The sequence below is a fragment of the Loa loa genome (assembly GCF_000183805.2).
Source record: "Loa loa unplaced genomic scaffold supercont3.22, whole genome shotgun sequence".
Classification (NCBI taxonomy): Eukaryota; Metazoa; Nematoda; class Chromadorea; order Rhabditida; family Onchocercidae; genus Loa; species Loa loa.
Genome location: NW_018108202.1, coordinates 50,902 through 76,716, shown reverse-complemented (window position 1 = coordinate 76,716; position 25,815 = coordinate 50,902). Strand labels below are relative to the sequence as shown.

The 25,815-nt window shown below is 29.6% G+C and overlaps 5 protein-coding genes and 1 non-coding gene across 6 annotated transcripts in view; 2 read left to right on the top strand and 4 right to left on the bottom strand.

Annotated features, from left to right (window-relative positions):
- LOAG_16825 (hypothetical protein) overlaps positions 1-1,268 on the bottom strand; it is a gene marked incomplete at its 3' end in the record, with an annotated part of 5,182 nt that extends 3,914 nt beyond the window's left edge. Inside the window, exon 1 of the mRNA XM_020449484.1 lies at positions 1,096-1,268. Coding sequence (XP_020306970.1) covers positions 1,096-1,257 — 162 coding nt within the window. The 5' untranslated portion in view covers positions 1,258-1,268. The remainder of the gene's footprint in view (positions 1-1,095) is intronic.
- A 7,689-nt stretch (positions 1,269-8,957) lies between these two features.
- Positions 8,958-10,778, top strand: LOAG_04036 (hypothetical protein). The gene is made up of 3 exons (XM_003139573.2): positions 8,958-9,341; positions 9,794-10,104; positions 10,454-10,778. Exons 1-3 carry the CDS (start codon positions 9,054-9,056, stop codon positions 10,740-10,742), a joined length of 888 nt encoding a protein of 295 aa, XP_003139621.1. The 5' UTR covers positions 8,958-9,053; the 3' UTR covers positions 10,743-10,778.
- An 858-nt stretch (positions 10,779-11,636) lies between these two features.
- On the bottom strand, positions 11,637-11,718 carry LOAG_20014. The gene has a single exon. It is a non-coding gene; the product is annotated as a tRNA-Ser (tRNA).
- Positions 11,719-15,253: 3,535 nt separating this feature from the next.
- Positions 15,254-17,743, bottom strand: LOAG_04035 (cuticlin 1; the record flags this gene model as incomplete). Its single annotated transcript, XM_003139572.1, has 6 exons — positions 15,254-15,315; positions 15,419-15,503; positions 15,641-15,927; positions 16,010-16,229; positions 16,346-16,600; positions 17,501-17,743. The coding sequence occupies 6 exons, from the start codon at positions 17,741-17,743 to the stop codon at positions 15,254-15,256; spliced, it is 1,152 nt and encodes a 383-aa protein (XP_003139620.1).
- Positions 17,744-18,291: 548 nt separating this feature from the next.
- Positions 18,292-18,642, top strand: LOAG_04034 (hypothetical protein; the record flags this gene model as incomplete). The annotated part of the gene is made up of 1 exon (XM_003139571.2): positions 18,292-18,642. One exon carries the CDS (start codon positions 18,292-18,294, stop codon positions 18,640-18,642), a length of 351 nt encoding a protein of 116 aa, XP_003139619.2.
- A 1,059-nt stretch (positions 18,643-19,701) lies between these two features.
- Positions 19,702-24,297, bottom strand: LOAG_04033 (hypothetical protein; the record flags this gene model as incomplete). The annotated part of the gene is given in 7 exon segments (XM_003139570.1): positions 19,702-19,728; positions 19,743-19,856; positions 20,391-20,404; positions 20,812-20,864; positions 22,558-22,667; positions 24,030-24,137; positions 24,226-24,297. 7 exon segments carry the CDS (start codon positions 24,295-24,297, stop codon positions 19,702-19,704), a joined length of 498 nt encoding a protein of 165 aa, XP_003139618.1.
- Positions 24,298-25,815: the final 1,518 nt, after the last annotated feature.

Below are 25,815 nucleotides of genomic sequence, written 5' to 3'. Positions count from 1 at the left end.
CACACACACACACACACACACACACACACACACACACACACACATACACATACATGTATATATTATCCGTATGCATTTAACTTTAGAAATTAATTAGCTTACTGATATAACTTCCAGCACTGATATAACTTATTTTAAAGTGATAATAATTACTAATATAACTAATATAACTTACTGATTTACCTTTACCGATATAACAAGATAACTTGATGGTATACTTCACTGATTTAACTTATTTTCAAAGTGAAAATAATTTTTTAACAATTAAAAAGTCTATCCTTTTTTGATGAATTTCACTCCTTTTAAATTTTCATTATGAAATGAAATTTCTGGAAGATCGATGTCAGTGGAACAAAGTTAAAATCAAAATGCTTGAATCAGTGTCTAAATTTAGACTTTTATGATTAAATTAGCTTGAAATATGGGTAAAAATAACTGAACTCACATCTACTAAACCTGGAATTTGGGAAAATATCACTACGGTCGGTTAATTTCTCTAATTAAATTCTAAATTTTCCAAACTTCCTTCTTTTCTTCCCAAGTACATTTCCCAACCATTTAATTATGCAAAAATAGTTTGAAGAAAATGAATAATTGTGAGTTCTAAAATAAATGCAATTTGTCAACTCAGACAGGAAATGATAAAATGAAAATTGGTTGGAATTTTTTATCTCTTTCTTTACCTATATTTTTTATATAATTTTTTAATTGACCAAAATTTGCATTGTATGAAAGTTAATTGAAGTTTGCTATCGATTTTTTTATTGTGAAATTTGAGAGAAATATATTCAATTCATTGAGTTAAAGTGATTTGTGAGGACATTCGAAATGTGACGGATCTTTTAAAAAGCTAGCTTATATGTACTCATATGAAGTGATGTTTAAAATTTGTTTCCCTTTTGTAAATCAAAATAATACAGAAAGAATTAGAAATGTGAACTGAAGGGGAAAAAAAGTTGAAAGAAAATTTAAAGTTTTATTTCTGGTTGAAAGCTTGAAATTCCAAATATATATTGACATCCCAACGATTGGAATATCTTGGATCTCTTTTTACTCGAATAAAGAATGGAAAAAAAGATAAGAATTACTACAAACCTTCGAAAAGAACAGCTGTATCGCCACGGGATTCCAATATTTCATTTCCAAATTGTAATTCCACGTATAATTATACGGTGCGTAGAAAACTTTTCCGGCTGGTCCTCGCCATACTTCAAATTCCGGATAATTGAAGTCCGAATAGAGTTGCCGTTTTCCCATGCTTTCTGATAAAGAAAAATGATCAGATAGTTATTTTTCCTTTATCATAAACAATATCATCACTATTTATTTTAATATTATTTCATTAAATCGTTGATGATATGCAATATGCAATCATAAATGTGAGTGTAATGAATGAGGAAGGAAATGTTGAAATTAAATTTATCAGAAAAAAAGTCAAATTACTGAAAAATCCGTCAGAATATTCGAGAAAATTAATCAGTTAATTAGACTGACATGAAAGTATTACATCCTAACTTGAATTAAATAGTCATTAGTATATCTTTGATTCTCATTTTCAGAAAGTCACTGTTAAATATGCATGCCAAAATATCAAAATAAAATATTATAATTTTAGAATGTGTAAATAAATACAGTTTACACTAACACTAACATAACCACTCTTCGATCCAAGTCTGCATGGTGTTATTAGTGAGATATGAAAAAAAATGAAATGAATAATATGAAATGCGCTAATGTCTTACTGAACATCATGTAAATGAAATGAACAATGTAAGATGCGCTAATGTCTTACTGAACATCATGTAAATGGAATGAATAATGTAAGATGCGCTAATGTCTTACTGAACATCATGTAAATGAAACTCCAATACATTCTGTTACTCTTAAACATAATGTAATTATACATAAATACATTTCGAATTCATTATTTTCATTTCCTGTTTGAGAGGAAAAGTATAAATGAATGAATAAATGAATGAATGAATAAATGAATGAATGAATGAATGAATGAACGAATAGAATGAATGAATGAAGTACAAGAAGCCAAGGAACGGCTATTTTTTAAAATGCTTCCTTATCAAAGACGAACGTTTTAGAAAAAAAAATCTTTCCTTGTCAGCTGCACTAAACTATCATTTATGATAAAAAACGCTTCACACTAACAAATGTTTATCAGTTTAATCAGTGGGAGGGGGAAGGTATATAACAACTGATAATCAAAATAAATTATTCCGCAAATTTTATAGAATTTAAAGGAACGAATTCTTCCTTTTTTTTTGAAAAAATATGATGATTGTGAAAATTTTTATCACAAAAATGGATTTATCATCAAAATAAATTCGAGAAGTGAAAAAACATGTATACAATTAATTATTGCTTAATTAAATATCCATAGTTATCGTTAAATTGTTATCGCAATACCATCACTATAATTAATTAGTAATTATTATCAATATTATTACCTATAACTACCTTTGAAGCATACCCCGAAATTCATTCAACTGTTGATAACTGTTGATACAACTATCATAGTTAATCACATCACTATCACTAATTGCTATTACTATTATTTGATTTGTTAATTAGCATCGCTTTTCCATCATAATTACTGTTTAAAATTAACAAACGAACAAACAAGCAATAATGATAAGAAGTGATTCGATCTCTGAACATTGGTCAGTTAAGGTGAGTGAATAAATAAGACTAGTCCTCGAAGTTTTATTTTAGGGTTGGATCATGAGGTAGTTTGAAATTCCTGAACTACTCGGCTATGACTTGTCATGGTCATGCAGGTGACAATGTAGAATTGTCTTTCCTTTTGTCTTCACATCTATTATTCTCTTTTCCATGTAATTTTTATGTTTTGTTAAAAAATATATCACCGATGATAATGATAACACAGAAACAGAGCAATAGATAGAAAGAAATCTCACTCCGAAACAATTGAACCATACCATTCTTCCGATCCGATAGTTGAGATTAGCAAAGAGAAGTGGGAAAAATGAAGTAAGCACAAAAGGACTAATTTTCATTCATTAATCTTTTAAAATTACATCATTCAAAGTATTTCAAATTTTTTAACTTTAGAAAGTTTTTCTTTTCTTTTCCAAACTCCTTAATATATATTGTAAACAAAACAATTTCAATCATCCACGCCTATATTGTAAAAAAATGAAAAGAATATTTGCAAACAATTATTTTACTAATAAATACGTAAGGGAATTGTCAAAAACCCTTTTGAGTATCAAAGATCTGATGACACTAAAGTAAGCAGCACCAATATCTACAAGTTCAACTGCGACATTTTAATGCTACCTTTACAAGTATTGGATGGATTACTTTAGCTAATTATATATTTCACTTACTGATTATTTATCATCCATGTATGGAAGACAGTAAGCTGTTATTCTCACGTGTGAGCGAAAGGAATCGGAAATGAATTGTATAAACTAAGTATAAAACTACCCAAAGCATACATTATCAACTAAGTATTCAGCTGCGTGATATACGTGTAGCAAGCGTGCAATGAAATCTCAAATCTATTCCGCTTGATGAGACGAAATAGTTCGTGAAGCAGTTCACGTGACACGTATCTTGTACAAAGAGATAATTATCTAAAATATTTCTAGACCTCACGACAAGGAAGGAGTGAAATTATGCTACGAGAATAGTATGATGGCACTAATTATTGCTTATTGTCCAAGTATTTAATGTTTATTGTATGATTACAATAGTCTTATTGTATGACTAAAACAAACAAATACGAAAAAAAAAAGCACAAAAAAACTTGGTTTGGTTTCTAAAATCGATAATTTAGATTTTCAAGTTAAGCTTAAAAAAAAACGCACTCCTCCCATTCTCCTCTCATCCCTTTTGAGTCTATTCTCTCCTCTCCTATCGTCTTTCCCACGTCCCATCCATTCCTAAATACCAAAAGCAGTAATGCTACATCGCGACACGTGTTCATTACAATGTCACCCCTTTACTGTAAACATTAAATTTTTTTAACAAACACATACACACACACTCACATACACACACAGACTTACATACACATATATGTACACATACGCACAAACATATACACATACACACACATACACGCACACATACATAGACATACACATATACAAGATATACACCAATATATGTACGCATACAGTCATATACCACACGTACGGAGAAACATAATCACACACATTACTACAAGTCTAATACACTGGAGGGGAGAAATCCGGATCATTCCCGAACCATTTCCTGATCTGTTCCTCCTCTCCTTCTCTAACATGCAATAACTATCAATAATTTCCGGAAATTCGTACATATTCAAATTTGAAAATGTAGCTTTGAATGGAAGAAAGGAAATTTGTGTATTGCTATTTTCAGTAAAACAGTAAACAATAAAACAAAGTTTCATCGAGCATTTAAGTCTGAGATATGCGAAAATGCGAGTAGATGTAGTGGGAAAAGACGGGAAAGGACCGGGAATTTTTTATAATAAAATGATGAAGTATATGGGAAAAGTAAAAGTATTTTGAAGTAACCGCTGTCGGATCTTTTCTATGGGAGTGCAACAGAGTATCTTCTCCTCTAATACTGCAGCTGCAACAGCGGCAGGATAATTAATTCTCGAAAAAAAAGGCCATTGCTCATCAGGCCTAATGCTTACATGTCCCTTTAGGCCCTAGCATTAGAGTAGATATCAATCTTGCAAACCAACATACATTTGCTTCTTTCTAAAATAAATTTATTGATATCAAATTTGCAATGACACAGAATGATAACAATCAAAAAGATAGCACTGAAATCAATAATGATGACAATTATGATATTGATAACTCAGGTTTGACTAATTTCAAAAGGTCAACTGGAGTAATGACCTCATATTCTAATGACAATTATAACCTCATTTTGTTTATTTCTTTTGTTTTCTGTTGTTCCTTTCACACTTTCTTTTTATTTTCATCAGAAAATACTCGAAAAATTCTTGATCCTGCGGTAAAGGACGAATTCAATTGATTAAATTTTGAAGCTAGCTTTTGTTTCAGGTCGTTTTTTGATGGTATATTTTATCGCAAAAAGTGATAATAACAATATTAAGTGATATCAGTGATTATGATACCTTAGTGATAACAATATTAAGAGGAGCAATATTATTAAGAAAATTGAATTGTGGTAGCAATGGTCATAATAGTAACAAAAAGTACAAAAAAGTTAGGGGACAGTAATAACTAAGTTTAAAATGATGAAGAGTGATAATAAATGAATTTATGGTTACATTAACTAAAAAAGAAGTTTCCATAACTAAATATGTGACAGGAGTCTATCAGGATTTAATCTAAGATAAAAGCTTATTAAAAGGACACTATTATCATCCGTAATTCCAGTCAAACGAGATAATTTCTTTTCAAAATGAATTTGTTTGACGGAAATAAAATTTGCTGTCAACTTCTATGAATTATTTTTTTAAGCTGAATATTTTTTGGCGTGATACGGTACTGATGATGTAGTGAGAATGGACAAATTTAAGATATTTGAAGCGACTTAACGACTACTTATACTCATCGATTTAACAAATCGACGAGTAAACAAAAAATTCCTAAAAATTTAAGCAAAATACCAATTTTTTATTTCAAGCTTAACAGAGAACTAATTTCTATCTGAGAATAAGATGACAAGATTTAAAATGACATTTTTGGTGGTATAGTGATAAGGCATAATGTAAAGTGATATAAAGATTCAAAATGTTATTGATAAGTTGAAAATAATTTGTAAAAGCATAAAAGATTATGATTAATCGTTTTTCTAGAGAATACTATATGGAGAATGCAAAGAGCAAATGATTAACAGTTAGTGGGTGATAAGAAGAAAAAAAAAGATGGTCCAAAAAATTTATCTTTTTTATTTATTTCAAATTTAAAGGAAGTAAATAGGGAAGATAACGCAGTAATTCTGATTAGAGTCAAAGAAATATCTGATTATATCGATTAGGCGTTATCTTATCATCAACGTACTCCTGATAACGAATGAAACTTAGAATTATGTGGTGTTTCTAAAACAAAGGGAAGAAAAAGGATTAAATTTCCTTTTGTCGAAGTATTGTTTCAAAAAAAAAAAAAGACGAAACGGCGACACGATCCAAAAGATTGACAATGCTATAAAATATGCAAATATTATGAATGTAAAGAAGAATTGCTTCAGTAAAATGCCTGAATAGTAATAAAAATACGAAGATAATAGAGTGGGAAGCGTTAATTAAAAGCATTAATTAAAGTTTTTTTTTTTTGGAATAATATGAAAGAGAGAAAGAGAGGGAGAGTGAGATGATTGAGGGAATAAAAGAAAGAACAATAAAAAATTTTGCTAAATTTGAATTACCGATTGAATATTTCTAAATATAAACAAAATCAGATCAGGAAAGTTGCATCATTAGTATCATTATAAAAGCAGGTAATAGAGTATTCAAATAATAATTGATAACTCATTAGATGAATTTATTCTTAACAATTTTTTCCCTTTCCATTTTTTTTTTTCTAAGCTCGAAAAATATCGTAAAACATAATTTAATATATCAATATATTGTCAATTAGTGCCCCACACATTGTATACATAAATTATTCATTTAGTAAACAGTTACAAAGAAGAAAAATAAACAAACAAACAATTTGATATATTTCTAAATTGATAATTATCTCTTTGTCATTTATCAGTATGAAATTTTTTTCTCTGATTTTAATTCAACAAAATAATGTCAAGTATTTTCATTTAATTACACAATTACTTAATTAACCATGGCTAAAAATTCATTTTAATGTTCAAATTGAAAGCTTATGATGACTTATTTTTTGGATTTTGTTGAATTTCAATTTCACATAATTAAATATTCATTTCATTATAATTGCAAAGTAATTGAATTTAGACTGAATGGCTTTAGATAAGAGTAACATTAGAACTTGAATATTTCCAGAAGATTATACTTAGCCATTATTTGTTACATACACCAGGCTCTTTTAGAAATGCTTAAAGAGAAATTCAAAATTAAGCCAAGTATTAACAATTGATAAATTTTGATCTTGCAGTGTATGAAAAAGAGAAAATAGGCGAAAAACATGAATTTTGTATGAAATTTAATTAAATTAATCAAGTAGTTGAAATCAAAGAATGGATCAGTAATACGAGATACATTATGTTGGAAAGGATAAAGGATCGATTCATAAATCTTAAACAGCTTTTGTTCAGTAATTCAATTCTTCTCATCATTAATTCCATTTCCAATATTTATTCATTTAGTTTTTCATATTCATTCATTTCCATTCATTTCATTAATTCTCAAATTAAAAAAAAAGGAACAATCGATAAATTATAATTATTGAAAAATAGAAAAGGAAAAGCAAAATGGGATGATTTATATGAAAATGAATGCATCAGGTTATGCGACCATACATTCAACATTTGTATATTTTATTATTCACATAGGAAGTGCTCCCTCTAGCGGGAAACTTTATTTGTGATCAACCTGAATATGAGCCTATTCTCCCATCTCTTCGGAATAATTGAAAATAGTAAATTGCAACTAATGCATTGGATTTAATGTAGAAGATAAAAAGATATGACAGTAAATGATCAAAGTGATAGTCTCAGTAACACGGAGAAATAATCATCCGAAACGGATCTAAACTGCCTATTCCATTTTCAAGTTTTAACACCATAATCTTAATTATCATCTGTTCAATAAATTACTCCCTCATCATTTTCCATTAGAAAACATTTCTTATCATAGTTATCATCAAATGACTGATTATAAAACATAGTATCATTGTAGGAATTATGTAACAAATGATAGTAAGAATTGAATATGATATTTGCATATTTTTCATGTTAGAAGAATGCAATGATAAAAGATGACACTTTTTTCAAATAATCAATAAGAATTTTATATCTTTTAAGCAATGAAATTGAAAGAAATAAAATTGGAAATTTCTGAGAGCATTTTATGATGCAAAAAATAATGAATAAATAAACGTTTTGTTAAACATTTCCATTAAAGTTCTTATCAGAAATAGCAAATGGATGAAAATTTGAGTTGCAATGTTAAAATTTGTGAACAAAAAGAAACTTTGCTATTACATTTGCACTTCCTAAAAACAATGTACACATCAACTGGTTCAATTCATGTGTCATCATTTCATTTGACAAGTTATGTTCTATGATCATTAATTAATCTGAAGTATTTTTCATTCAAATAACTAACTGGATTTAATCTTTTTTTTCATACAAAATATTTTAGTTCAGAAAACAATGCGATAATTTAATAATTGTGAATAAATAATTTAATAATCAATAATGATTTATTTTTAAAGCATATTTTAGCATAACTGTTGTATAATTATTGTGTCACTAAGAATTCAATAAATGACAAATCAATCTTTTCACATATCTGTACATAAATAAAAAAACTCGCTGTGACTTTTGCTTCTTCTTATAATTCTGACAATAGTGCCATGTTTACTTTCAACTTTTAACAGCACTATTAGTTCGTAATTTCAGTTATATTTCTCTAATTTCGGTTATAATTTCAGTTATATTTCTTCTATTTCCAAGCAAAACAAAAAATGTATTGATAACCAATGTAACCATTCAACAATTCTGATTCAATCCATTCGATTTTTAGTAAGCAGTGGGATAACAAATTAATATGTAACACTTCCTTTTGGTTTGACTAAAGCTTTCTGGAATGTATTTCCTTTTAATCTGACTAAAGCCTCCGGGAATGTATTTCGTCCTCTCTTCTGATTTCTTCGGAACAAATGCCTGGACAAGACAGTCATCTTTACACCTCTTACAAACGTAAATAAGGATTAAATATAAATAAGGATATGTCGGAATTGTCGAATTTGGGATTCAAATTTTCATTAGCTGCCTTTAACTTGGAACTCGCATTCTGACGGTTGTGACGTTTTTGAAGCTTTTGAATTCTCTTCGAGTTGGCATGTGGAAGTAGATTTTGGGTCGAGTGGTACTTTCTATATGTTTCAGGTTGAGTGCTTTTCCAAATGACAGGACATAGGAAGCAATTTGGTGCACGTTACTTGAATGACGAGTCGGAAGTATTTAAGCACAATGCGTGGGATAATGTGGAATGGAAATTGGAACAAGAAGAAGAAGCACGTAATCAGATAGCTATTCAAAAAGAGTCACCTGTTGCATCCCAGGAAGCTGAATATCTGTTACAGAATCCTGCTGAACAGTGGAACACATTCTACCATATACACAGGGACAAGTTTTTTATGGACCGTAATTGGCTACTAACCGAGTTTCCAGAATTGAATGTTGAATGTCGAGTAAGTTAATACTTCAGACTTATGTAGGTTGCTTCACCATTTAATGACGTTCGGTTAGAAATAAATCAATTAGGGTTGAATTAATTTGTATTAATTGAGGCCGAATAATTTTATTTATAGTTTAACCGGTTACTGTCATGGGCGAGAAAGTAAATTGTGAAACATGCATGAAATAAAAAAAAAATGATGCGAGCACTTAAAGTGGCGTTTTTTCCTTTTTAAAACAGTGTTTGACGTTAAAACCTACATTTCACAACAACGAAATAACAAATAGTCGTAAAAAATAGGTGTATTTTTGCGAGAGAGTATAAGCTCATAATGATGTTAAGATGACTTTCTTTACTGTTAGAGTGAGGTGAGAAAGTGAAAGGGAGTGTTAAAAGGGTCGCTTTTACTTTTCAAATTTTATCGTTCAGTTATTCTGCGAATCTATCCGTTGTTCGTTATTGCAGGGATCGGATGATCCACTTCATGTTTTGGATGTTGGATGTGGTGTCGGCAATGCCACTATACCATTGCTGCAAGCATCTGAGCGATCTGGAAAAATGTTTGTTTACGCCTGCGATTATTCACAGCAGGCTGTGGATATTTTGAGGCAGGAGACGGTACAGTGGTGCGACAGGTGTAAACCGTTTGTATGGGATATTACAGGACAGATAACGGAAGTTGTACCTTCGGGTTCCCTCGACATACTTCTTTGTATTTATGTACTCTCGGCAATTCCGCCAAAAAGACAGCAGCAGGCAGTTGACAACTTAGTCAGGTGAGCTGGGACATTACAAGACCGGTCCTTTTTTCTATCGTCTTTTACAGTACTTTAAGCGGAAATAACATCTATTCCTGATTTATGTAGCATGCATCCTGAGATTTAAAGAGTCATACATCGGAAATTTCTACCGCTTTATGTTTCTCATTAAAGTAGCAAAATCCGTTTTGTTCAAGTCTAATTGTTGTATTTTATATTAAATATTAAATATTTAATAATACATTCTACTACACATAGTACATCAGGTTGCGAAGCTTTTTAAGGTATTTAGATTATTTAGGATGCCGATAACTTTTTTGTGGTACTAATTTCGACCAAAGATAAAAATATTTGGAATGATTTTCAGTTTACTGAAACCAGGTGGTATTTTACTGTTGAAAGATTACGCACAGCTTGATATGACGCAATTGAGGTTCAAGAAGAATCGTTTGATAGATGAGAATTTTTATCGTCGCGGTGATGGAACCCTGGTTTATTTCTTCGGTCAAGATGAACTGGATAGGTTGTTTACTGAAGTCGGTTTAGAAAAAGAAACTAATGTTTTGGATCGACGGTTAATAGTAAATAGAGCTAAACGAATGAAAATGTACCGCATGTGGGTGCAATGTAAATATATCAAAAGTGCTTTATTATGATTTGATTTGTGTAATAAATAAAATATAAATATGTTCTTCATTTGCAAGATTAGGTTGTTTTTGTTATTTGCAAGATTAGATTACTTTTGAAGTTTCATACGGGGTTCTATCAAGTACGATCCGAAATTAATCATGCATTAATTTCCGGATCACACTGATTGACTCGACTGAATATTATGAGGGGGATTACGTTACTGAGGTGATTACTAATTATAGTAATGAATTTCTTTATAAGTAAGGCAGTAAATTTTGATACACTTCATATTTCTCAATACGTGTTGTCCTTTTCTCTTTTCAAATAAAAAGGATCATCGAAATACTGAGCTTTTTATCTGCCGTTCCGCTCTGTAACGTCATCTATGAATAACCGGTGCGGTCGTTTGTCTATCGACCCACTTTACCAGCTCTTCTTAGTGATGGATCAGTGAGGGCCGTAAACTGGAAGAGAAAGAAGGAAACAATTTAGGTGGAGGATATAGAGGATATACAATGCAACATTAGGGGTACGATGGAATTAAGTGATGGCTGAAATTTTGAAATGTTTCGCCCTTTTTGCTGACTTCATTGATTTGTGTATGTTGGAAGCGTAATGAAGTATCAATTTAAAAGCAAGCTATAGAAGAATTCCCGTATTATCCAATAAAAGCCAAATATTCCAATATGCATTCTAATCAGTTCGTGAACTAAGCACTAAGCAACGTATCAATACGTTCGGTCTTCCATGGGAAATGCATAGTTTGACATCGTTCAAAATGTGACCCGAAGATAGGGCTTGCTAGTAACGATACAAGCTGAAGAGAGGTCATGTAACATTTTTAAAGGAGATATTACATTAGATTAATAGCGATGGTTTTAAATAAGGACAATCAATCGTTACAAAATGGATCGTTCAAGCGATCAGGATGAGATTCGAACTCACGCGGGGAAACCCCAATGGATTAGCAGTCCATCGCCTTAACCACTCGGCCACCTGATCAACACACAACAATGGGAATAAGTTTTTAGGAATAAATGTTTAACGGAATTATTATTGGTATTTACTTATTGACTAGCTTGACCTGTTAACATAACGCTATCTCCTAACTTGACCTATCAACATAACACTGTCTAATTTTCCAAGATTTTTCATTGAGACTTCCCGATCAAAGCTTCAGACATATATATCGTTGGTTGTTTGTTCGGTATGTTTTATACGCTTTAAATATCACCAATATTTATTCGGGAATTCTTCATTTTCATCTATTTTTTAACTCATTTCTTTGAGCTTTTACAACTTACATGCACATTCAACGAGTAATTTTGATGCAGCATTGACTGGAAGATATCTTTTTTGGAATCCAGTTTATTGATTCCCGCAAAAAAGCTTGACGTTATTTGCTATTCCTATTGATGGCCTTGAGAGTAGCAGAAATTGAAAAGTTAATATAAAATAAGTTTGGAGTAACGTTTTTACCAAACTTGAAAATCGATCGATTGGATTTCAATTTTGTTTATTTGTCAAGGGGAAAATGTTTAAATTTCACTCCCTTCCCATTCTTCATTCCATCTCATTGTTATACATAAAAGTAATTAACCATTGATCAAAACTTTAAAACAGCAGAAATTTCTGATATATTTTGCTAATAACAACAATCATTTCCAAATTTTGATAGCTTTTTTTTTCATTAATATGTTTAATTTGATTGATGGTTTGCTTTTATCCATTGTATAATTAGTGATTTCATTGCAACAGATATCATTTATCACTTTTATCGAGTAATATTTCTCCTTGTCACAGCGGATATTACATATCACTACTCATCAGTGGAAGACATTTTCCTACAAATGAATCACCTGGCTGTTTTTGCTAGGCTATTATATTATACTGTTTTCCTGCTAATTTTGGCCAATTTCCTATAATTTATTCTGGAAGCAGTTGGCAATATCTTCCTAATACATTTCAGGTTTCTAGAATTTTATTCTTTATAAATACAATGACAAACAGAATTTCATAGCAAAAGTAGTGCATGTAAAACTTTGAGAGAACGAAATTATTCTTTGCAAGTTTAACCAATTACGAATTGTCTGTCTTCTATCGATTTCAAAACTTTATAGTAAAATTACAGTAACGGTGATATTAATAAAATCAACTTTATGGTTTAATCCTTCCGCACTAATTTGTGCTAATCTTTCAAACGGTAACATGGAATGTCCACTCATTTTGTCAACATATCCTTTCTCTTGGATTCAAAGGTTTTATTTAAATTTTGGTTTTTATTTCTAGTATATTTATGGAATGTTCCAAACAAGAATAAAAAAGTTGTATTTTATAAAATTCTCATGGATTATTTGTGACAAAAAAAAAATCGATCGATCAATTTTTCTTTTTTCTTTTCGTGTGTGTGTAGCCATCGAACTTCTGTGTAATGATTCTGTTTTGAAAATAGATTTAACGGGAAGGATAAAAAAACTTAAAAGTACCCACCAATAGTCAAGAGGAAATGTGTGTATTCATGGGAAAGTTTCTGTCCAATATTTTAGTCCTTCCTGGAATGACCGTTAAATGGTCAATCGTCAAATGGAATATTTGTTTGTTCATTTAATAATCTGGTTTAATTATCTACTACTTAATCATTTGATCATTTAATTTTTAATGAGTATTTTTGATTATATCGCTAAAATCCATTATCGTTTCTGATTTAATAAAGTATCTGTTAACTACTAGTTTTGAATTTTACCTGTGTCACACAAATTCCAAAAATCTTACGATATATCTCATTTGGGATATATACGGAAGTGATATGCGAATAATCGATAATCATCTAAACAAATCATTTTGGATTTGAAGATATAGCGCTTTAACTTTACATTCTGAAAATATATTCATCTTTTGCTAGATATATCAAAGAAGTAAAGTTTATTCATTGCTTAAGCTAATTTTATAAAAAGTTCTAACTGAAGAAATATGTTTGACAAACTTTATTTCTACTTTTTTTCGATAACTTAGTGAGAGATTCAAATGCTGTCACTGTCGTTGAACGTCGTTGTGACATAAATGTACGTTCATTTTGCAAAGCCACTGATAATTAAATTTTTATCAAATCTGTTTGTCAAAACAACAATTTCGAAATTACAAATTTTTTTTCCCTTTTACAAAAATAGTAAAATATTGGGTGATGTCAAATTGAGTGGACTGGGTATTGCATTACTTGCGCTTAAGCATGCATTTTTATAAATTTACGAAACTACAGAAATTATGGAATAATTAATCATATCGTTGTAATGACATAAGACGGAATTGACGTGTAAATATAATTAAAGTTGAAGTAATTCCTCTAGAAAAATCTAACCGAGTTCGAATGAAAAGCTCAAAAAGTACAGATTTCTAGAAGATTTAAAGAAACTAGAAAGATCTTGCCGAATGAAATGAAGGAATAAAGGAATGAATGAGATCACAGGAAGTATAGATTCCGGAAAGTGAAAAATACTGAATAGCTAAAGGTGGTAAGTTATTCAATTTGGGAAGGAGTGGAAAATTAACAATCCTGAAGATTTATACTTTATAATCGAAATGTAGTCGATGAAGAAGTGCTGTTTGCTGAGAAGGAAAATTGTTAATTAGTAAAGACCATTAAGTTAAGCGGGATAAGAAAAATTGCATCATTAAAGAGATTTGTAATTGCTGAGAGAGATTACAACTTGATAGAAATTCAAACTTATGTTTACTTGAAATACAATTAAACGGAAAAGTAATTAATTAATTAAAATGAAAAAAATTGGAATTAATGTTGCGAAAAAATTACATGAATTGTGTTATATGCAAAAGGAGGAATTATTTGATTAAAATAGCCAATTTCTTGCAAGACAAATCACATTTTTAATTTTGAATCTTTTTTTGATTAAATTGCTTGTGAAATGTGTTTAAAAGTCTAAAATAATTTTTGTTTTTTTGGACGATGTCAAATTATAGCGTTTTTTTAACAAAATTGAGGGGTGTTTAATGTGAATTAGAGAAAGAAGAAAATAAATAAGAATTAAGGGAAATAGTTCGAACTCAGATAGATTAAAATTAGAGAATCATTCCATTTAGAATAGATAGATATAATTAAGGATTGAAGAATTGATGGATACGAAGTGATATATTGAACAATAGGAAGAGGAAAAGGGAAATAATTATTCAATGATATAATATGTTTTGTATAAATATTGCGGGATCTGTATCCTTGTAGTGTATTTGAAAATAAGATAATGAGCGAAAACAAGCAACCTGTGACAGAAATTAAATTCAAAAAATTTAAAACATCAATTTCTCATTGGATTGAACCGACAACAACTTATGTGAAATATCTAAAGGAAATTTGAAAGGTTTAAAGTATTAACTGCTTATTGAACTTTAACTCATAACTTACCCTTATCGAAACTTACATGAGCAGAAGTATTTAAAGTGAAATTATCTGCCACATGAAATTTCTCTTTTCACTTTTACTCAATTAAATTTATGGCAGTAGGCTTTTCATTTCATTCTAGAAATTTCAAACCGGTAAAAATCCGCGGTGAAAACGAACAAACATAGCCTTATGATTTAGAATTTTTACTGAAATAAGTGATAAGAAAGATGAAAAGTAAGCAAGTAATAGCTAATATAATACCAAACATGATGATAAGTAAAATATCATGTGATGATATACAGAAAGTACCATTAGACCAGTGTTGCTGATGTAATGGTGTTATTGATTGACCGATTGTCAATGGTAATAAATGCTTAGCTGCTAAGCTCGGATCCTAAAATTTGGTGTCATATATGAGTTGACAGTGTTTCATGGAAGGCACAATTTAGAATGTTTGACGATAAACGGCAAATTTGATATATGAAATATGCTTTTCATGCTATCAAATTGTTTTAAACCGGTTAAACAAACCTCTTCGCTAATATCAATCGCGCTAAAACCGACACTAACATCCACTGTGTTGTCGTAATTAATAGATCGTTTCTTGAGCAATCGTAATGTTCGAGGAGAAAGCGGGGAAGCTTCTGGTGCTGGTGCAGCAGCAGACTTTACAGCACCAAATCCTTGTGGTTCTGAACATTGTGGTCGTGGACAATTGCTATTTGGTTCTTTAATTGTTATGCTAATTTGACATTGGTAATAAAGCTCTGATCGATCCGCATACTTATAAACATGAGCCTCTTGTCCAGCCATTAAATCTGTAAAATGGATAAATCTCCAATGAAACATCTAATTTGAAATATTATGAAATGTCTAAAATATTCTATCCATTATTTTTACCTGTAGGATATTCCAGATTGTTGAGTAAATACCTATCCAAAGCACAACCATCTTCATTCAGAATTTCCACTGTATCTCCTTTTCCATCATCCACTACACAGGAATGTACTAGTGCACAGAATGTATCTGTAGTTTCCGAATCACAAGTCCATTTATGGTACACATGATCTCCGATCATTGCGTATCGGACAGGTGTACCAGATGGTCCACCTTCCAGAATCTTTAAAACATAGTTTGAGTTGACCAAGCGAAACTTGAAATAACTTCCTTTTTTAAAAACTGCAAATTGTTTTTTCAATATTACCTTCAAGAATTGTATTTTGTCAAATTTCAAACCTCATATCGACATATAGGCATTGGTACCACTTGTGTCTGGAATACTGTAGTCATCTCGGACACTTCAATCTGTGAACTAACAGTCTTGTCAGCTTCCATGTAAAAACATTGTATGCGATATGCTCGATCTACTTTAGTAATGAATTTCGGATGAAATGTAATGACAACTACAGCTGTGACAAAGACACCTCGAGGATTTAAGGACCGTGATCGTTCAACATTACACGAATCAAGCGGTAATTCGATCCCAGCTACCTGAAAATACAAATACATCCAAGCTCTAAGATATCAGTATGCAATACTATCTGATAAATTAAGCTACTATCAATCATTCAGTCATATTTAACTTTTATCACTAGCTTTTGTCAATTTCGCGCACATTTCTCAAAATAAACTTTAACTTAATCAGCTTTTTGGAAGAAGAAAACATCAATTAAATAAAATAAAACGAAATACAGCAATTTTTTCTTATCACTAAACCAAAAAATCATATGGTGTTTCAACTACCAATCACTAAATCAATCATAATTTTCAGTCAGAAAACATGGCCTCTAACCCTTATTACTGTTGAATAGTTAAAAACAAAATGCGAACCAAAAATTGCAGCTGTTTCCCTAAATAAGAAAAATAAAGATAATGGTAATAGTAAAAACAATCATGGTACAGGCAATCCTGATTAAAATCATATTCTGGAGAAGAGTAATGGTGATTTTGATAGCAATTTAAATGATAATAATGATAACGAAACTATAATGATCAATATGCATTCTTTATTTTATTCTATTACTTAAAAATTTAGACCAAAAAAAGAGCTGACGACAATTCAATATCATAGATTACAGTGAGAAAAAATAATTAAATTCAGTTTGAATAAAAAAATAAAGATAATGGTACAGGTAATCCTGATGAAGTTTATATTCTGAAGGCAGGCATTGTTAATGAAAATTAATTAATGAATCTCAATTAAAATTGTCTCTAGACTGCTCATAAATTGAGATTACAATTTACAGTATTTACAAATAGGTAATAGAAAAATGAATCCATCAAGGCAATCATTAATTAGCAAAATTATAATGAAATGGAAATTCTTTGGGATTAGAAAATCCTTAGCTCATAAAAATTTCATTAAAATTTGAGGAAAAAATAGAGTCAAACCTGTCGTCCACTACTATCTGAACGACATTCTTCGTGATCATAGAGTCCTTTCACGTATACATGTCCTTCAAACTTATTCCTAGTGTTGAAATTAACTGTTAAGGTAGCAGCGCCACATTCTATTTCAGGTTCACCTTCAACACCATTGTCAATAGGAATCGCCGATATGTTACTCAAGTGAAAAAGTAAGGACAGCAAGGAGAACAGTGATAATGGCGTGCGTGTTATTACTACTGATGTCATTATCAGTGGTAACAGTGGTGATAATTTCAACAGTGATGGTTATCAGTATCAGTAGAAGAAGTAACACTGATAGAATATCTTGATGTTGTGTGTGTTAGCAGCAATTGAATAGTATTAAGTGCATACAGTAATGTTAGATGCTATTATCTTTATACTTCCGAAGTAATGGAAGTAATAGTAATAGTAATAATAGTAGTAATAGTAATAATAACGATAATAATAATAATAATAATAATAATAATAATGATAATATACGCGGTTCTCGTAGTAGTATCAGATTAAATAGACAACAAATGGTGATCACATTTGAAGTTCCTTTTTATATAAGCGTTGAATGCACTCTGTACACTATGATGAGCACCAAGATCTCCCGATTTTCCTTTTTCAATAGATCATAGCAACGGAGGTCATCGTCATCCTGTTTTTGGAAATACAGGTGGATAAAAGGAAGAAGTTCCGATGCAATCATTCTTCTCAATCCCTAATAAAAGGCGGAGTTTTAGGGATAGAAGAATGGGGGGAAAAGGTTGCTAGAGAGGTTGGATGGAATGAAGGAAAAGAGAAAGGAGTTCTTGAACTGGATATACCAAAATCAGGATTCCAAACTTTGTCAAATTCTGAGAAAGGAAATTGGAAAAGATGATGGCATTGTCATCATTCTAACAATAATGACAGAAAAATTTTATCAATTTACAACGAAATACGCATTAATTTATATCAAATTATCAATTTCGGACTTAGAAAACAATTTCCTTTCCTTTCTACTGTGCCGATCCGGAAGGTCAGATGCTTATTTGGAAAAGATAGTTGCAAAGAAAGAGGATAAGAAGATAAGAGAATTTGTCAAAAGATTTGATTTGAATTTTGCGGGATTTGGAGCGAGTGGAAAGAGAAAGTAAGTAAATGGATGATCTCTTTCAGGTCACCTGAACTATAAATAAAGCACTATACTGTCACTTTCTCTTCTCACATTCAATGCTTCCATCTTTCCATTTAACTATCAATAAACTTTTCATTTACTCATCGATAATTTGTATGAAATTTGAAATTAAAGAATCCTTTCGATGAAAATTTAATTGAAACTTCTCCGCTGAATGGAGTAAACAAAGGGCTTTAATAGCTGCCATGTGACCTTTCTTTTGAAAATATTGACTTCATTGTAAGCTATTAGCAAAGTGATTTGCTGAATGACTGTTACATTGGTTGATCGAATGGCACATTAGTCCTAATATCCCATTTTAATATTATCTGTCAACTGAGTTTCAAATTTCATTCATTTGAAAAATAGATTTAGAATCAATTGGAATAAAATTTTTAGCTTCAAATTATTCTTTTAAACTGAGTAAACACACAATCATCCATAGCATCTATAGCACTTAAAATTCAAATAATTTATTGTACTACTACTTGTCACCAAATTAATTTCAATTGATTCCTTCGTCAGTTGCCAAAATTTGAATGAATTGCGAATAATTAGCAATTAAAGTGAATTAAAATGAATTTTATTAGCAGTTAAAATGGATCATTCCCTAACAATTTCATTATTTAAATATAAATTCATTGCAACAGTCTTATTTGTGCTTTTCTTGAATTCAGAAAAATTATCAATCAATTTTTGTTATCAATGCAGTTCAGGATCAGTTCAAAAAGCTACATATCATTTTCCAATTATTGCGTTTACCTTGATCGATTAATTTTTTCATTTTTCATTTTTTTTTTTTGTTTTGTTTTGCATAATGTATTTATCATCTTCATATGATTGCTTTTTCAAATTCTGATAGAATAATTTATGTTGAAATAGATCAATTGAATTTAGTGATCAAAAATGAAATAACTTGTAACAAGAAATTTATTGTAAATCAAAAATTGAACGTTTGAAGTTTGTTTCAGTATCTGGGAGATGAAATTAATTAAATTAATGTTATACAATCAATTCTCTGTCCCAATTCAAATCCTTTCTACTTCATCCCATTTCCATTGCACACCTACAAAATATTACATGTTTTTTCGAATCAATCGTGAAAATTTCCTTTCCTTGGATCCATATCATATCACCACTTCGCCATTCTGTTGAATTATAGAAGTGACAGTTTGATTGGATATCATAAATAACCTAGGAAAAGGATATGTTATCATATAGTTTATCGTTTGCATATTCATGCATGTTCTTAAAGATTGTTCAATTAAACTTTAAAATGACGGTAATAGTAATAGACATTGATGACAGAAGAGGCGGAGAAATGTCCAATAAAAGAGATCCTAAAATAATTATGGTACCTGGGCTGTAATAGAGAAAGGATGTAATACTTCGTCTCTGTGCATTTATAAAAATTCGATTACTAACTGGTACTTTCTTAAAATTTTGGGAAAATTTTGTCGAACTTACAATTTGTGATGTTTCATAGGCTTAGGCTAATAGCAATAACTCAACTTAAGTTCAGAAATCATTGAGTAACACTAATAAGTTAAGTCTTAATTTAAAAATTCTTTTTCGACAATTTCAGTTCTTCTTTAGCAGTGATTTTTGATCTCTGGATAATCGATATTTGCAAATTATCGCGATTTTTTCCAGTGTTCTAATAACGCCAATAATGCTAGCTAATATTTCACAGAGAATAATTTAAACTAAGGATGTGTTTTGATTTACTGTCAAAATACATTCTAAAACTTTTCCTTTTTTTTTAAATTCACAGTGATAAGTTAGCAAAATTTTATAAATAATTTTCGAAATCAAGGAAAGTTGAAAGTTTCCTGAAAGGAAACTATTTAGGATGGATGATGAAGAAAGCATTGTAACTGATTTTCTTGTTGTTATTCAGCAAATTCAAATTTGTAAAAGTGTAAGGAATTGTGATTAAAATTAAAATGAAAATGTTTTCACCTAAATTATCGTCAACTGCCCATAGCAAAAGGTAACAAATGAAAATGACCAATAGTAACCATCTCTATCTCTCCAGTTTATCCTATTATCATTTCACCTTTCACTATTGCTTCTTTTTCATCCACTTAGAAAACTCGTATATTTTGAAAACTAAACTTTTTTTTTTGTCATAAAACTTATCACAAACGACGAACTGAAAAGATTTCTGTTTCGAATGTTTCTTGTTCGATATTATTTTTTCTGAACAATGATAAAAAATTTGATACAAAAAAGATTTTCGTTTTCGTTTTCTTTTTTTCTTTCTTCTGAAAGAAATACCGTAAAATACTAATTTTAAATTGAAATTAATGGCAAAAAAAAATTGAAATTGTGAATTGGTGGTCGAAATAAAAATTCTCATATTTTTCCCATTTTATTTGATAGAAATATTAAAAATTATTTAAATTTAATGCATTTCATTGCGTTATCCTATAATATACAAAGTGCAAAATACACTATGTATGATAAGACTATTCTTATACTATGTATCTTTTTAATCTAATAAAGGTCAAGAGGTCTTGACTTCCAGAATTTTCCGGGAAATTTCATTATTCATTCCTTTTTCATTTGCTTGTAAATTGTACCAAGGAAATGTGATGATAAAGGAAGGAATAATAATTCTTTTCAAATATATCTTATCTATCAATTCAAATTCAACGAAGAAAAATTTGTCATAAAATGTTGCACGAATTTAAATATAAAATAAGATTTAATATTTAATGTTGTATATTAGAAAAGTTATCAAAAAGGAAATCTCAGTTCTATGATCTGTTAAATATTTCGATAATGCATTTATAAAATATATATTGACATACAAAAACAATTTCGAAACTAAATTTCTTATCAATTTATTATTATCGGAAAATAATTCATTCATTGCCTCTTTTTATTTAATAAAAAAAAGAAAAATTCAAAGTTATAAATTTTTCTGTGAGTATAAAGCAAAATTAGAATTCATTTCTCTTTTTCCTTTTGTTTGAGAAGAAATAATGATAGTAATAAAACTTTAAAATTTTTTTTTTTCGAAAACAACTCATCCCATAAAACAAAAGTCTTCTAAAATGACAAAAATTACGATTAAAAAGATAGATGAAGAAGAGGGAAAAGAAAAGCGAAAACAAAGCTATGTAAAAGATAGCAATATTGATTATTGATCGAATTATCATGATTACTAATCGATGGAATAATTTTAAAGTTAAGTTAGTAAAAATTTGTTTTAGCAAGAAAGTTACATGGATGGAAATTATTGGCTCTTTTCTTTTAAACAAAGTAAAAAAAAATCTAAATGGAAAAAATAATGAAAGACATTGGGTCAGCTAGGAAATTTCAAAATTTTTCAGGAAAATGATTATTCCGGTGATTTAGAAGTTTTTTTTTTAAATTTTATCAACCGGTAAGAAAAAAAGAATGAATTAAAGATCATAGAAATATGAAGTAAAAGATCAAGAAATAGACATATGCAAAGAAATAAAGAAACAAATAAGCAAACAATTGACTTAATTGTTCAGGTTATTTTAAGATAACTGTCATAATATTCAAAACCGGATCCGAAATCTTTACTGGAATGGAGTTGATTTGAATCGGATTACATTTACAGTATGAACCATTTGCAACATTTATACGGAATTTACAAATTTATATAATTGAAAGGAACCCTTCTTGTGCAATACTAAATATTAGCTTATAAAAAAAAAAAATGATGAAAATCATTCAACAGTGATAAAAAGTGACATAATTAATTAATAACTCTGAAAAGCATAGGTTTGTTTGGATATTTCGAGTTTCAGTTCCAGTTTTACTCAAAATTTAGTACAAAGTAATAAATTTTAGTTTTTTTTCAATGCAAAATCGAATAACTGGAATTCATTTGGCACAACAAAATTGTAACAAAAACGGGACATATGTCACCCACCGATTGTGAAAGCGTGCAAAACGGTCAGATATGTGCATAGGAGTGACCTGACCTGCATGTGACCGGCACGGTATGATATTAGCAATACAGTTCTATACATTAGAAATTTTCAAATATTACCCTTTATAAACTTACCTAAATCATATGTTTCCAATTAACCTAAATGAAACATTTCAACATAATTGCTATGTTGCAGTCATTAGATTAGGATAATTGATGGAAATTTATTCAATAATATTGAATTTTGTATTAATGAAGTACAAAACTATACAATAAACCTTATTATTAGGGCAATTATTATTGATAGTTTTATAATTTTAAAATGACTCAGATGGCATTAATTAGCACAAAAAATGAGAAATGGTTGAAATTAGATTGATAGCAAATGGATCAATCATATGAGATGAGTTTATGATAGATCTGTTCAGTGTATGATGACTGATGACAAAATGCAACTAAACAATTGGTCAACTAATATTACATTTTAATTTTAATACTTTGACCTTTGTGCGATTCTCATTCCCTTTGCTTTTCCAGCGCAATACCTGTGGTCATTTTATTTCTAATGTATGAAATCAAGAAGTACCGTCCTTCCAACAATTTTACTTTTCTTTTCATATCCGGAATATTATCACTAATGAAATCTAACAAGCATTACTCAAAAACTGCAAAGTGTGACATGTGAAAACCTTGTTTTTGTCAACGATAATGCCTTTGGCCATACATTACCTAAAAATTTATGCCCGAAATTAGATAAAAAGCAAAAACTTGAAATTTTGAAAAATTTTAAAAATTTAATTTACTAGAATTCCTAATTTTGATAGAAATTTTTGTAATATGAAAACAGGAAATATGAAGGATAAACATTTAGCATTTGATATTTATGGTTTCTTGTACTGACTACTTGCCATCAAAACTCTTTATGATGTTTAGATCATTCGTAATCTAAACTTATTAACGGTAAACTTATCAAAATAAACTTTGATAGGCAAATTTTTGTATTATAACTAAATGTATCATTTATCATTCAAAATATCACACATATCAAAATATCATAAGTTAAAACATTCAAATTTTCACCATAATGAATATTAATTAGGTTGAGGAGACTATAAACTAGTTAGTAGGCTTTAAGCATATGGCAAGTGATAAGGTATCACATGAAAATTTAATTCTATTGTACCAGTAGAACTATTCAGGACGAAGAGAGGAACAATTTAGGAGTGGGTGGAACTAGTCCTTTATTTTCTGAAATGATATTACTGAGTTCTATTTACTACCTAAGGAAGTTGATTTAGTCTAATTTGCGTTCACCTTTTATCATTAATTTTAATCTCTAATGAAAATAGAAAGCATACCAAGACAACTTCCATTTCTGCTTTTGACCCATGAATATTTTGAATATACAAATCGATTATTGATGAGAAAAATTTGTTGGATCAATGGAAGCATACATAATCATTGATATCAACTCTTTCACGAGATATTTGAAAGATATTCCGAAGTTCGGGATATATTTCTAAAATTCTCTGCGAGCTAGATGAGGTCATAGTGGTACTCATCTGAGTCATAAATATTCTTTGTGAATAAGTTTAAAAGTCAAATCAAAATTTCGTTGAAATCAAATTACACGAATTTACCAAAACTAACTTCATAAATTTCTGGTTTTAGAATTGTCATCACTATCTTTCTCCACAATTGCTCGTCAACAATTCGACACATTAGCTTACATATTTTTTATTTCAAATGTCAAAGTTTAAATAAGCCAAGTTCAGTTTGTGTGTATCCAAAAAAAAAAAATAAAAAAAAATTTAGTTGGATTTTCCTAGTTCTGATAGCTTATAAAATTTGGAATAATCATTAACTACCAGCTATTATCATATCAATTGGCCTATCTTATTGATAAAATAGCTGCTGTTAATATCATATTTGATGATTAATTAAATGATCATACTATTCCTTTACATAGTTCAAAACCTTTTAAGGAAAAATTATATGTGTGAAAATACTTTGGAAGAAAAAGAATTTTTTGTTTTTCGACAACTGTCATTTCCAAATGTTTCTATCATTTTTTCTTTGATCTTAGCGATACCATTATATGTAAATGATTCATGAAAGCAATTTACCATTTATTCCTTATGTAAATGAAATTGCTATTAGTATGCTGAATTGAAGCTTGAAAAATGAGGAAAAAAAAGAATATCAGCACTTAGGATCTAATTCTTAAGAAAAAGAATAAAGCACAAACTATATGGGTCAATTTAAAAGGTCAAAACAAGCAATTTAATGCCTTTCCAAGAATCCTGAAATTTGCATAATTTATCTTATAATATTTACAAACCCATCTTATATTCCTCAAAAGTGCAATATATATGGTACTACTTTTCAACTTTTGGATTGTTGTTAAATTGCTTTTTCTAAGATATGAAGAAAAAGGTGTAGAATGCTTAGAAATAATTTCATTTTTTGAAATCGAAATTGATCAATTTTCCAAATTATTTTTTTTTCTGAAGTGATAAAGAGAAATATAAACATGGAAGGAATTTTTTTTCTTTTTCAACAACATTTTGAAATTAATAAATTAGTGGATAGATAAGTGTTAAAGCTTACTTTTTACAACCATTCTTTTTCAAATCATTTCAAAATTTTCATCAGGTTTTTTTTCCATTCTCAAGTAGTTGTTCTCGTTGTCACATAGCATATTTGTTATTTGACAAACTTTGTTGACAAATTATATCCAGTTTCTTCAAACTGAAATGTATCGTTTTGTTTCTTTTATTGACCTTTTTTTGTATACTTATATTTGTTCGTCAAACCTAATTGGTTGATATTAGATATCTGCCCTTATCACTGTAGTGATAACTACGCCACTTTGACTGATAATATCATCAATTATTATAACTTGTTTATGCCTTTTTTTACATTTTCCAACTGCTTCGTGTCTCCTCAATAATCGTTAATTAAAGTGATAACCTGTCAAATTAAATTGCTAAAATCATTGGTAAATACGAATATATATATATATAAATAGATCTTTTTTCAATTAGTTATATAACATAAATTACAAAAAAAGGTCATCAGTGAAATTCAGTTTTATGAACTTATGAACTCTCATGTGGATGAGTAATTTTTTCGTCAACAGAACAAACAGAAGAGTGATTTTTGAGTAGAGAGAGAGAGAGAGAGAGAGAGAGAGAGAGAGAGAGGAGGAGAGAGAGAGAGAAGAAGAGAGAGAGGAGG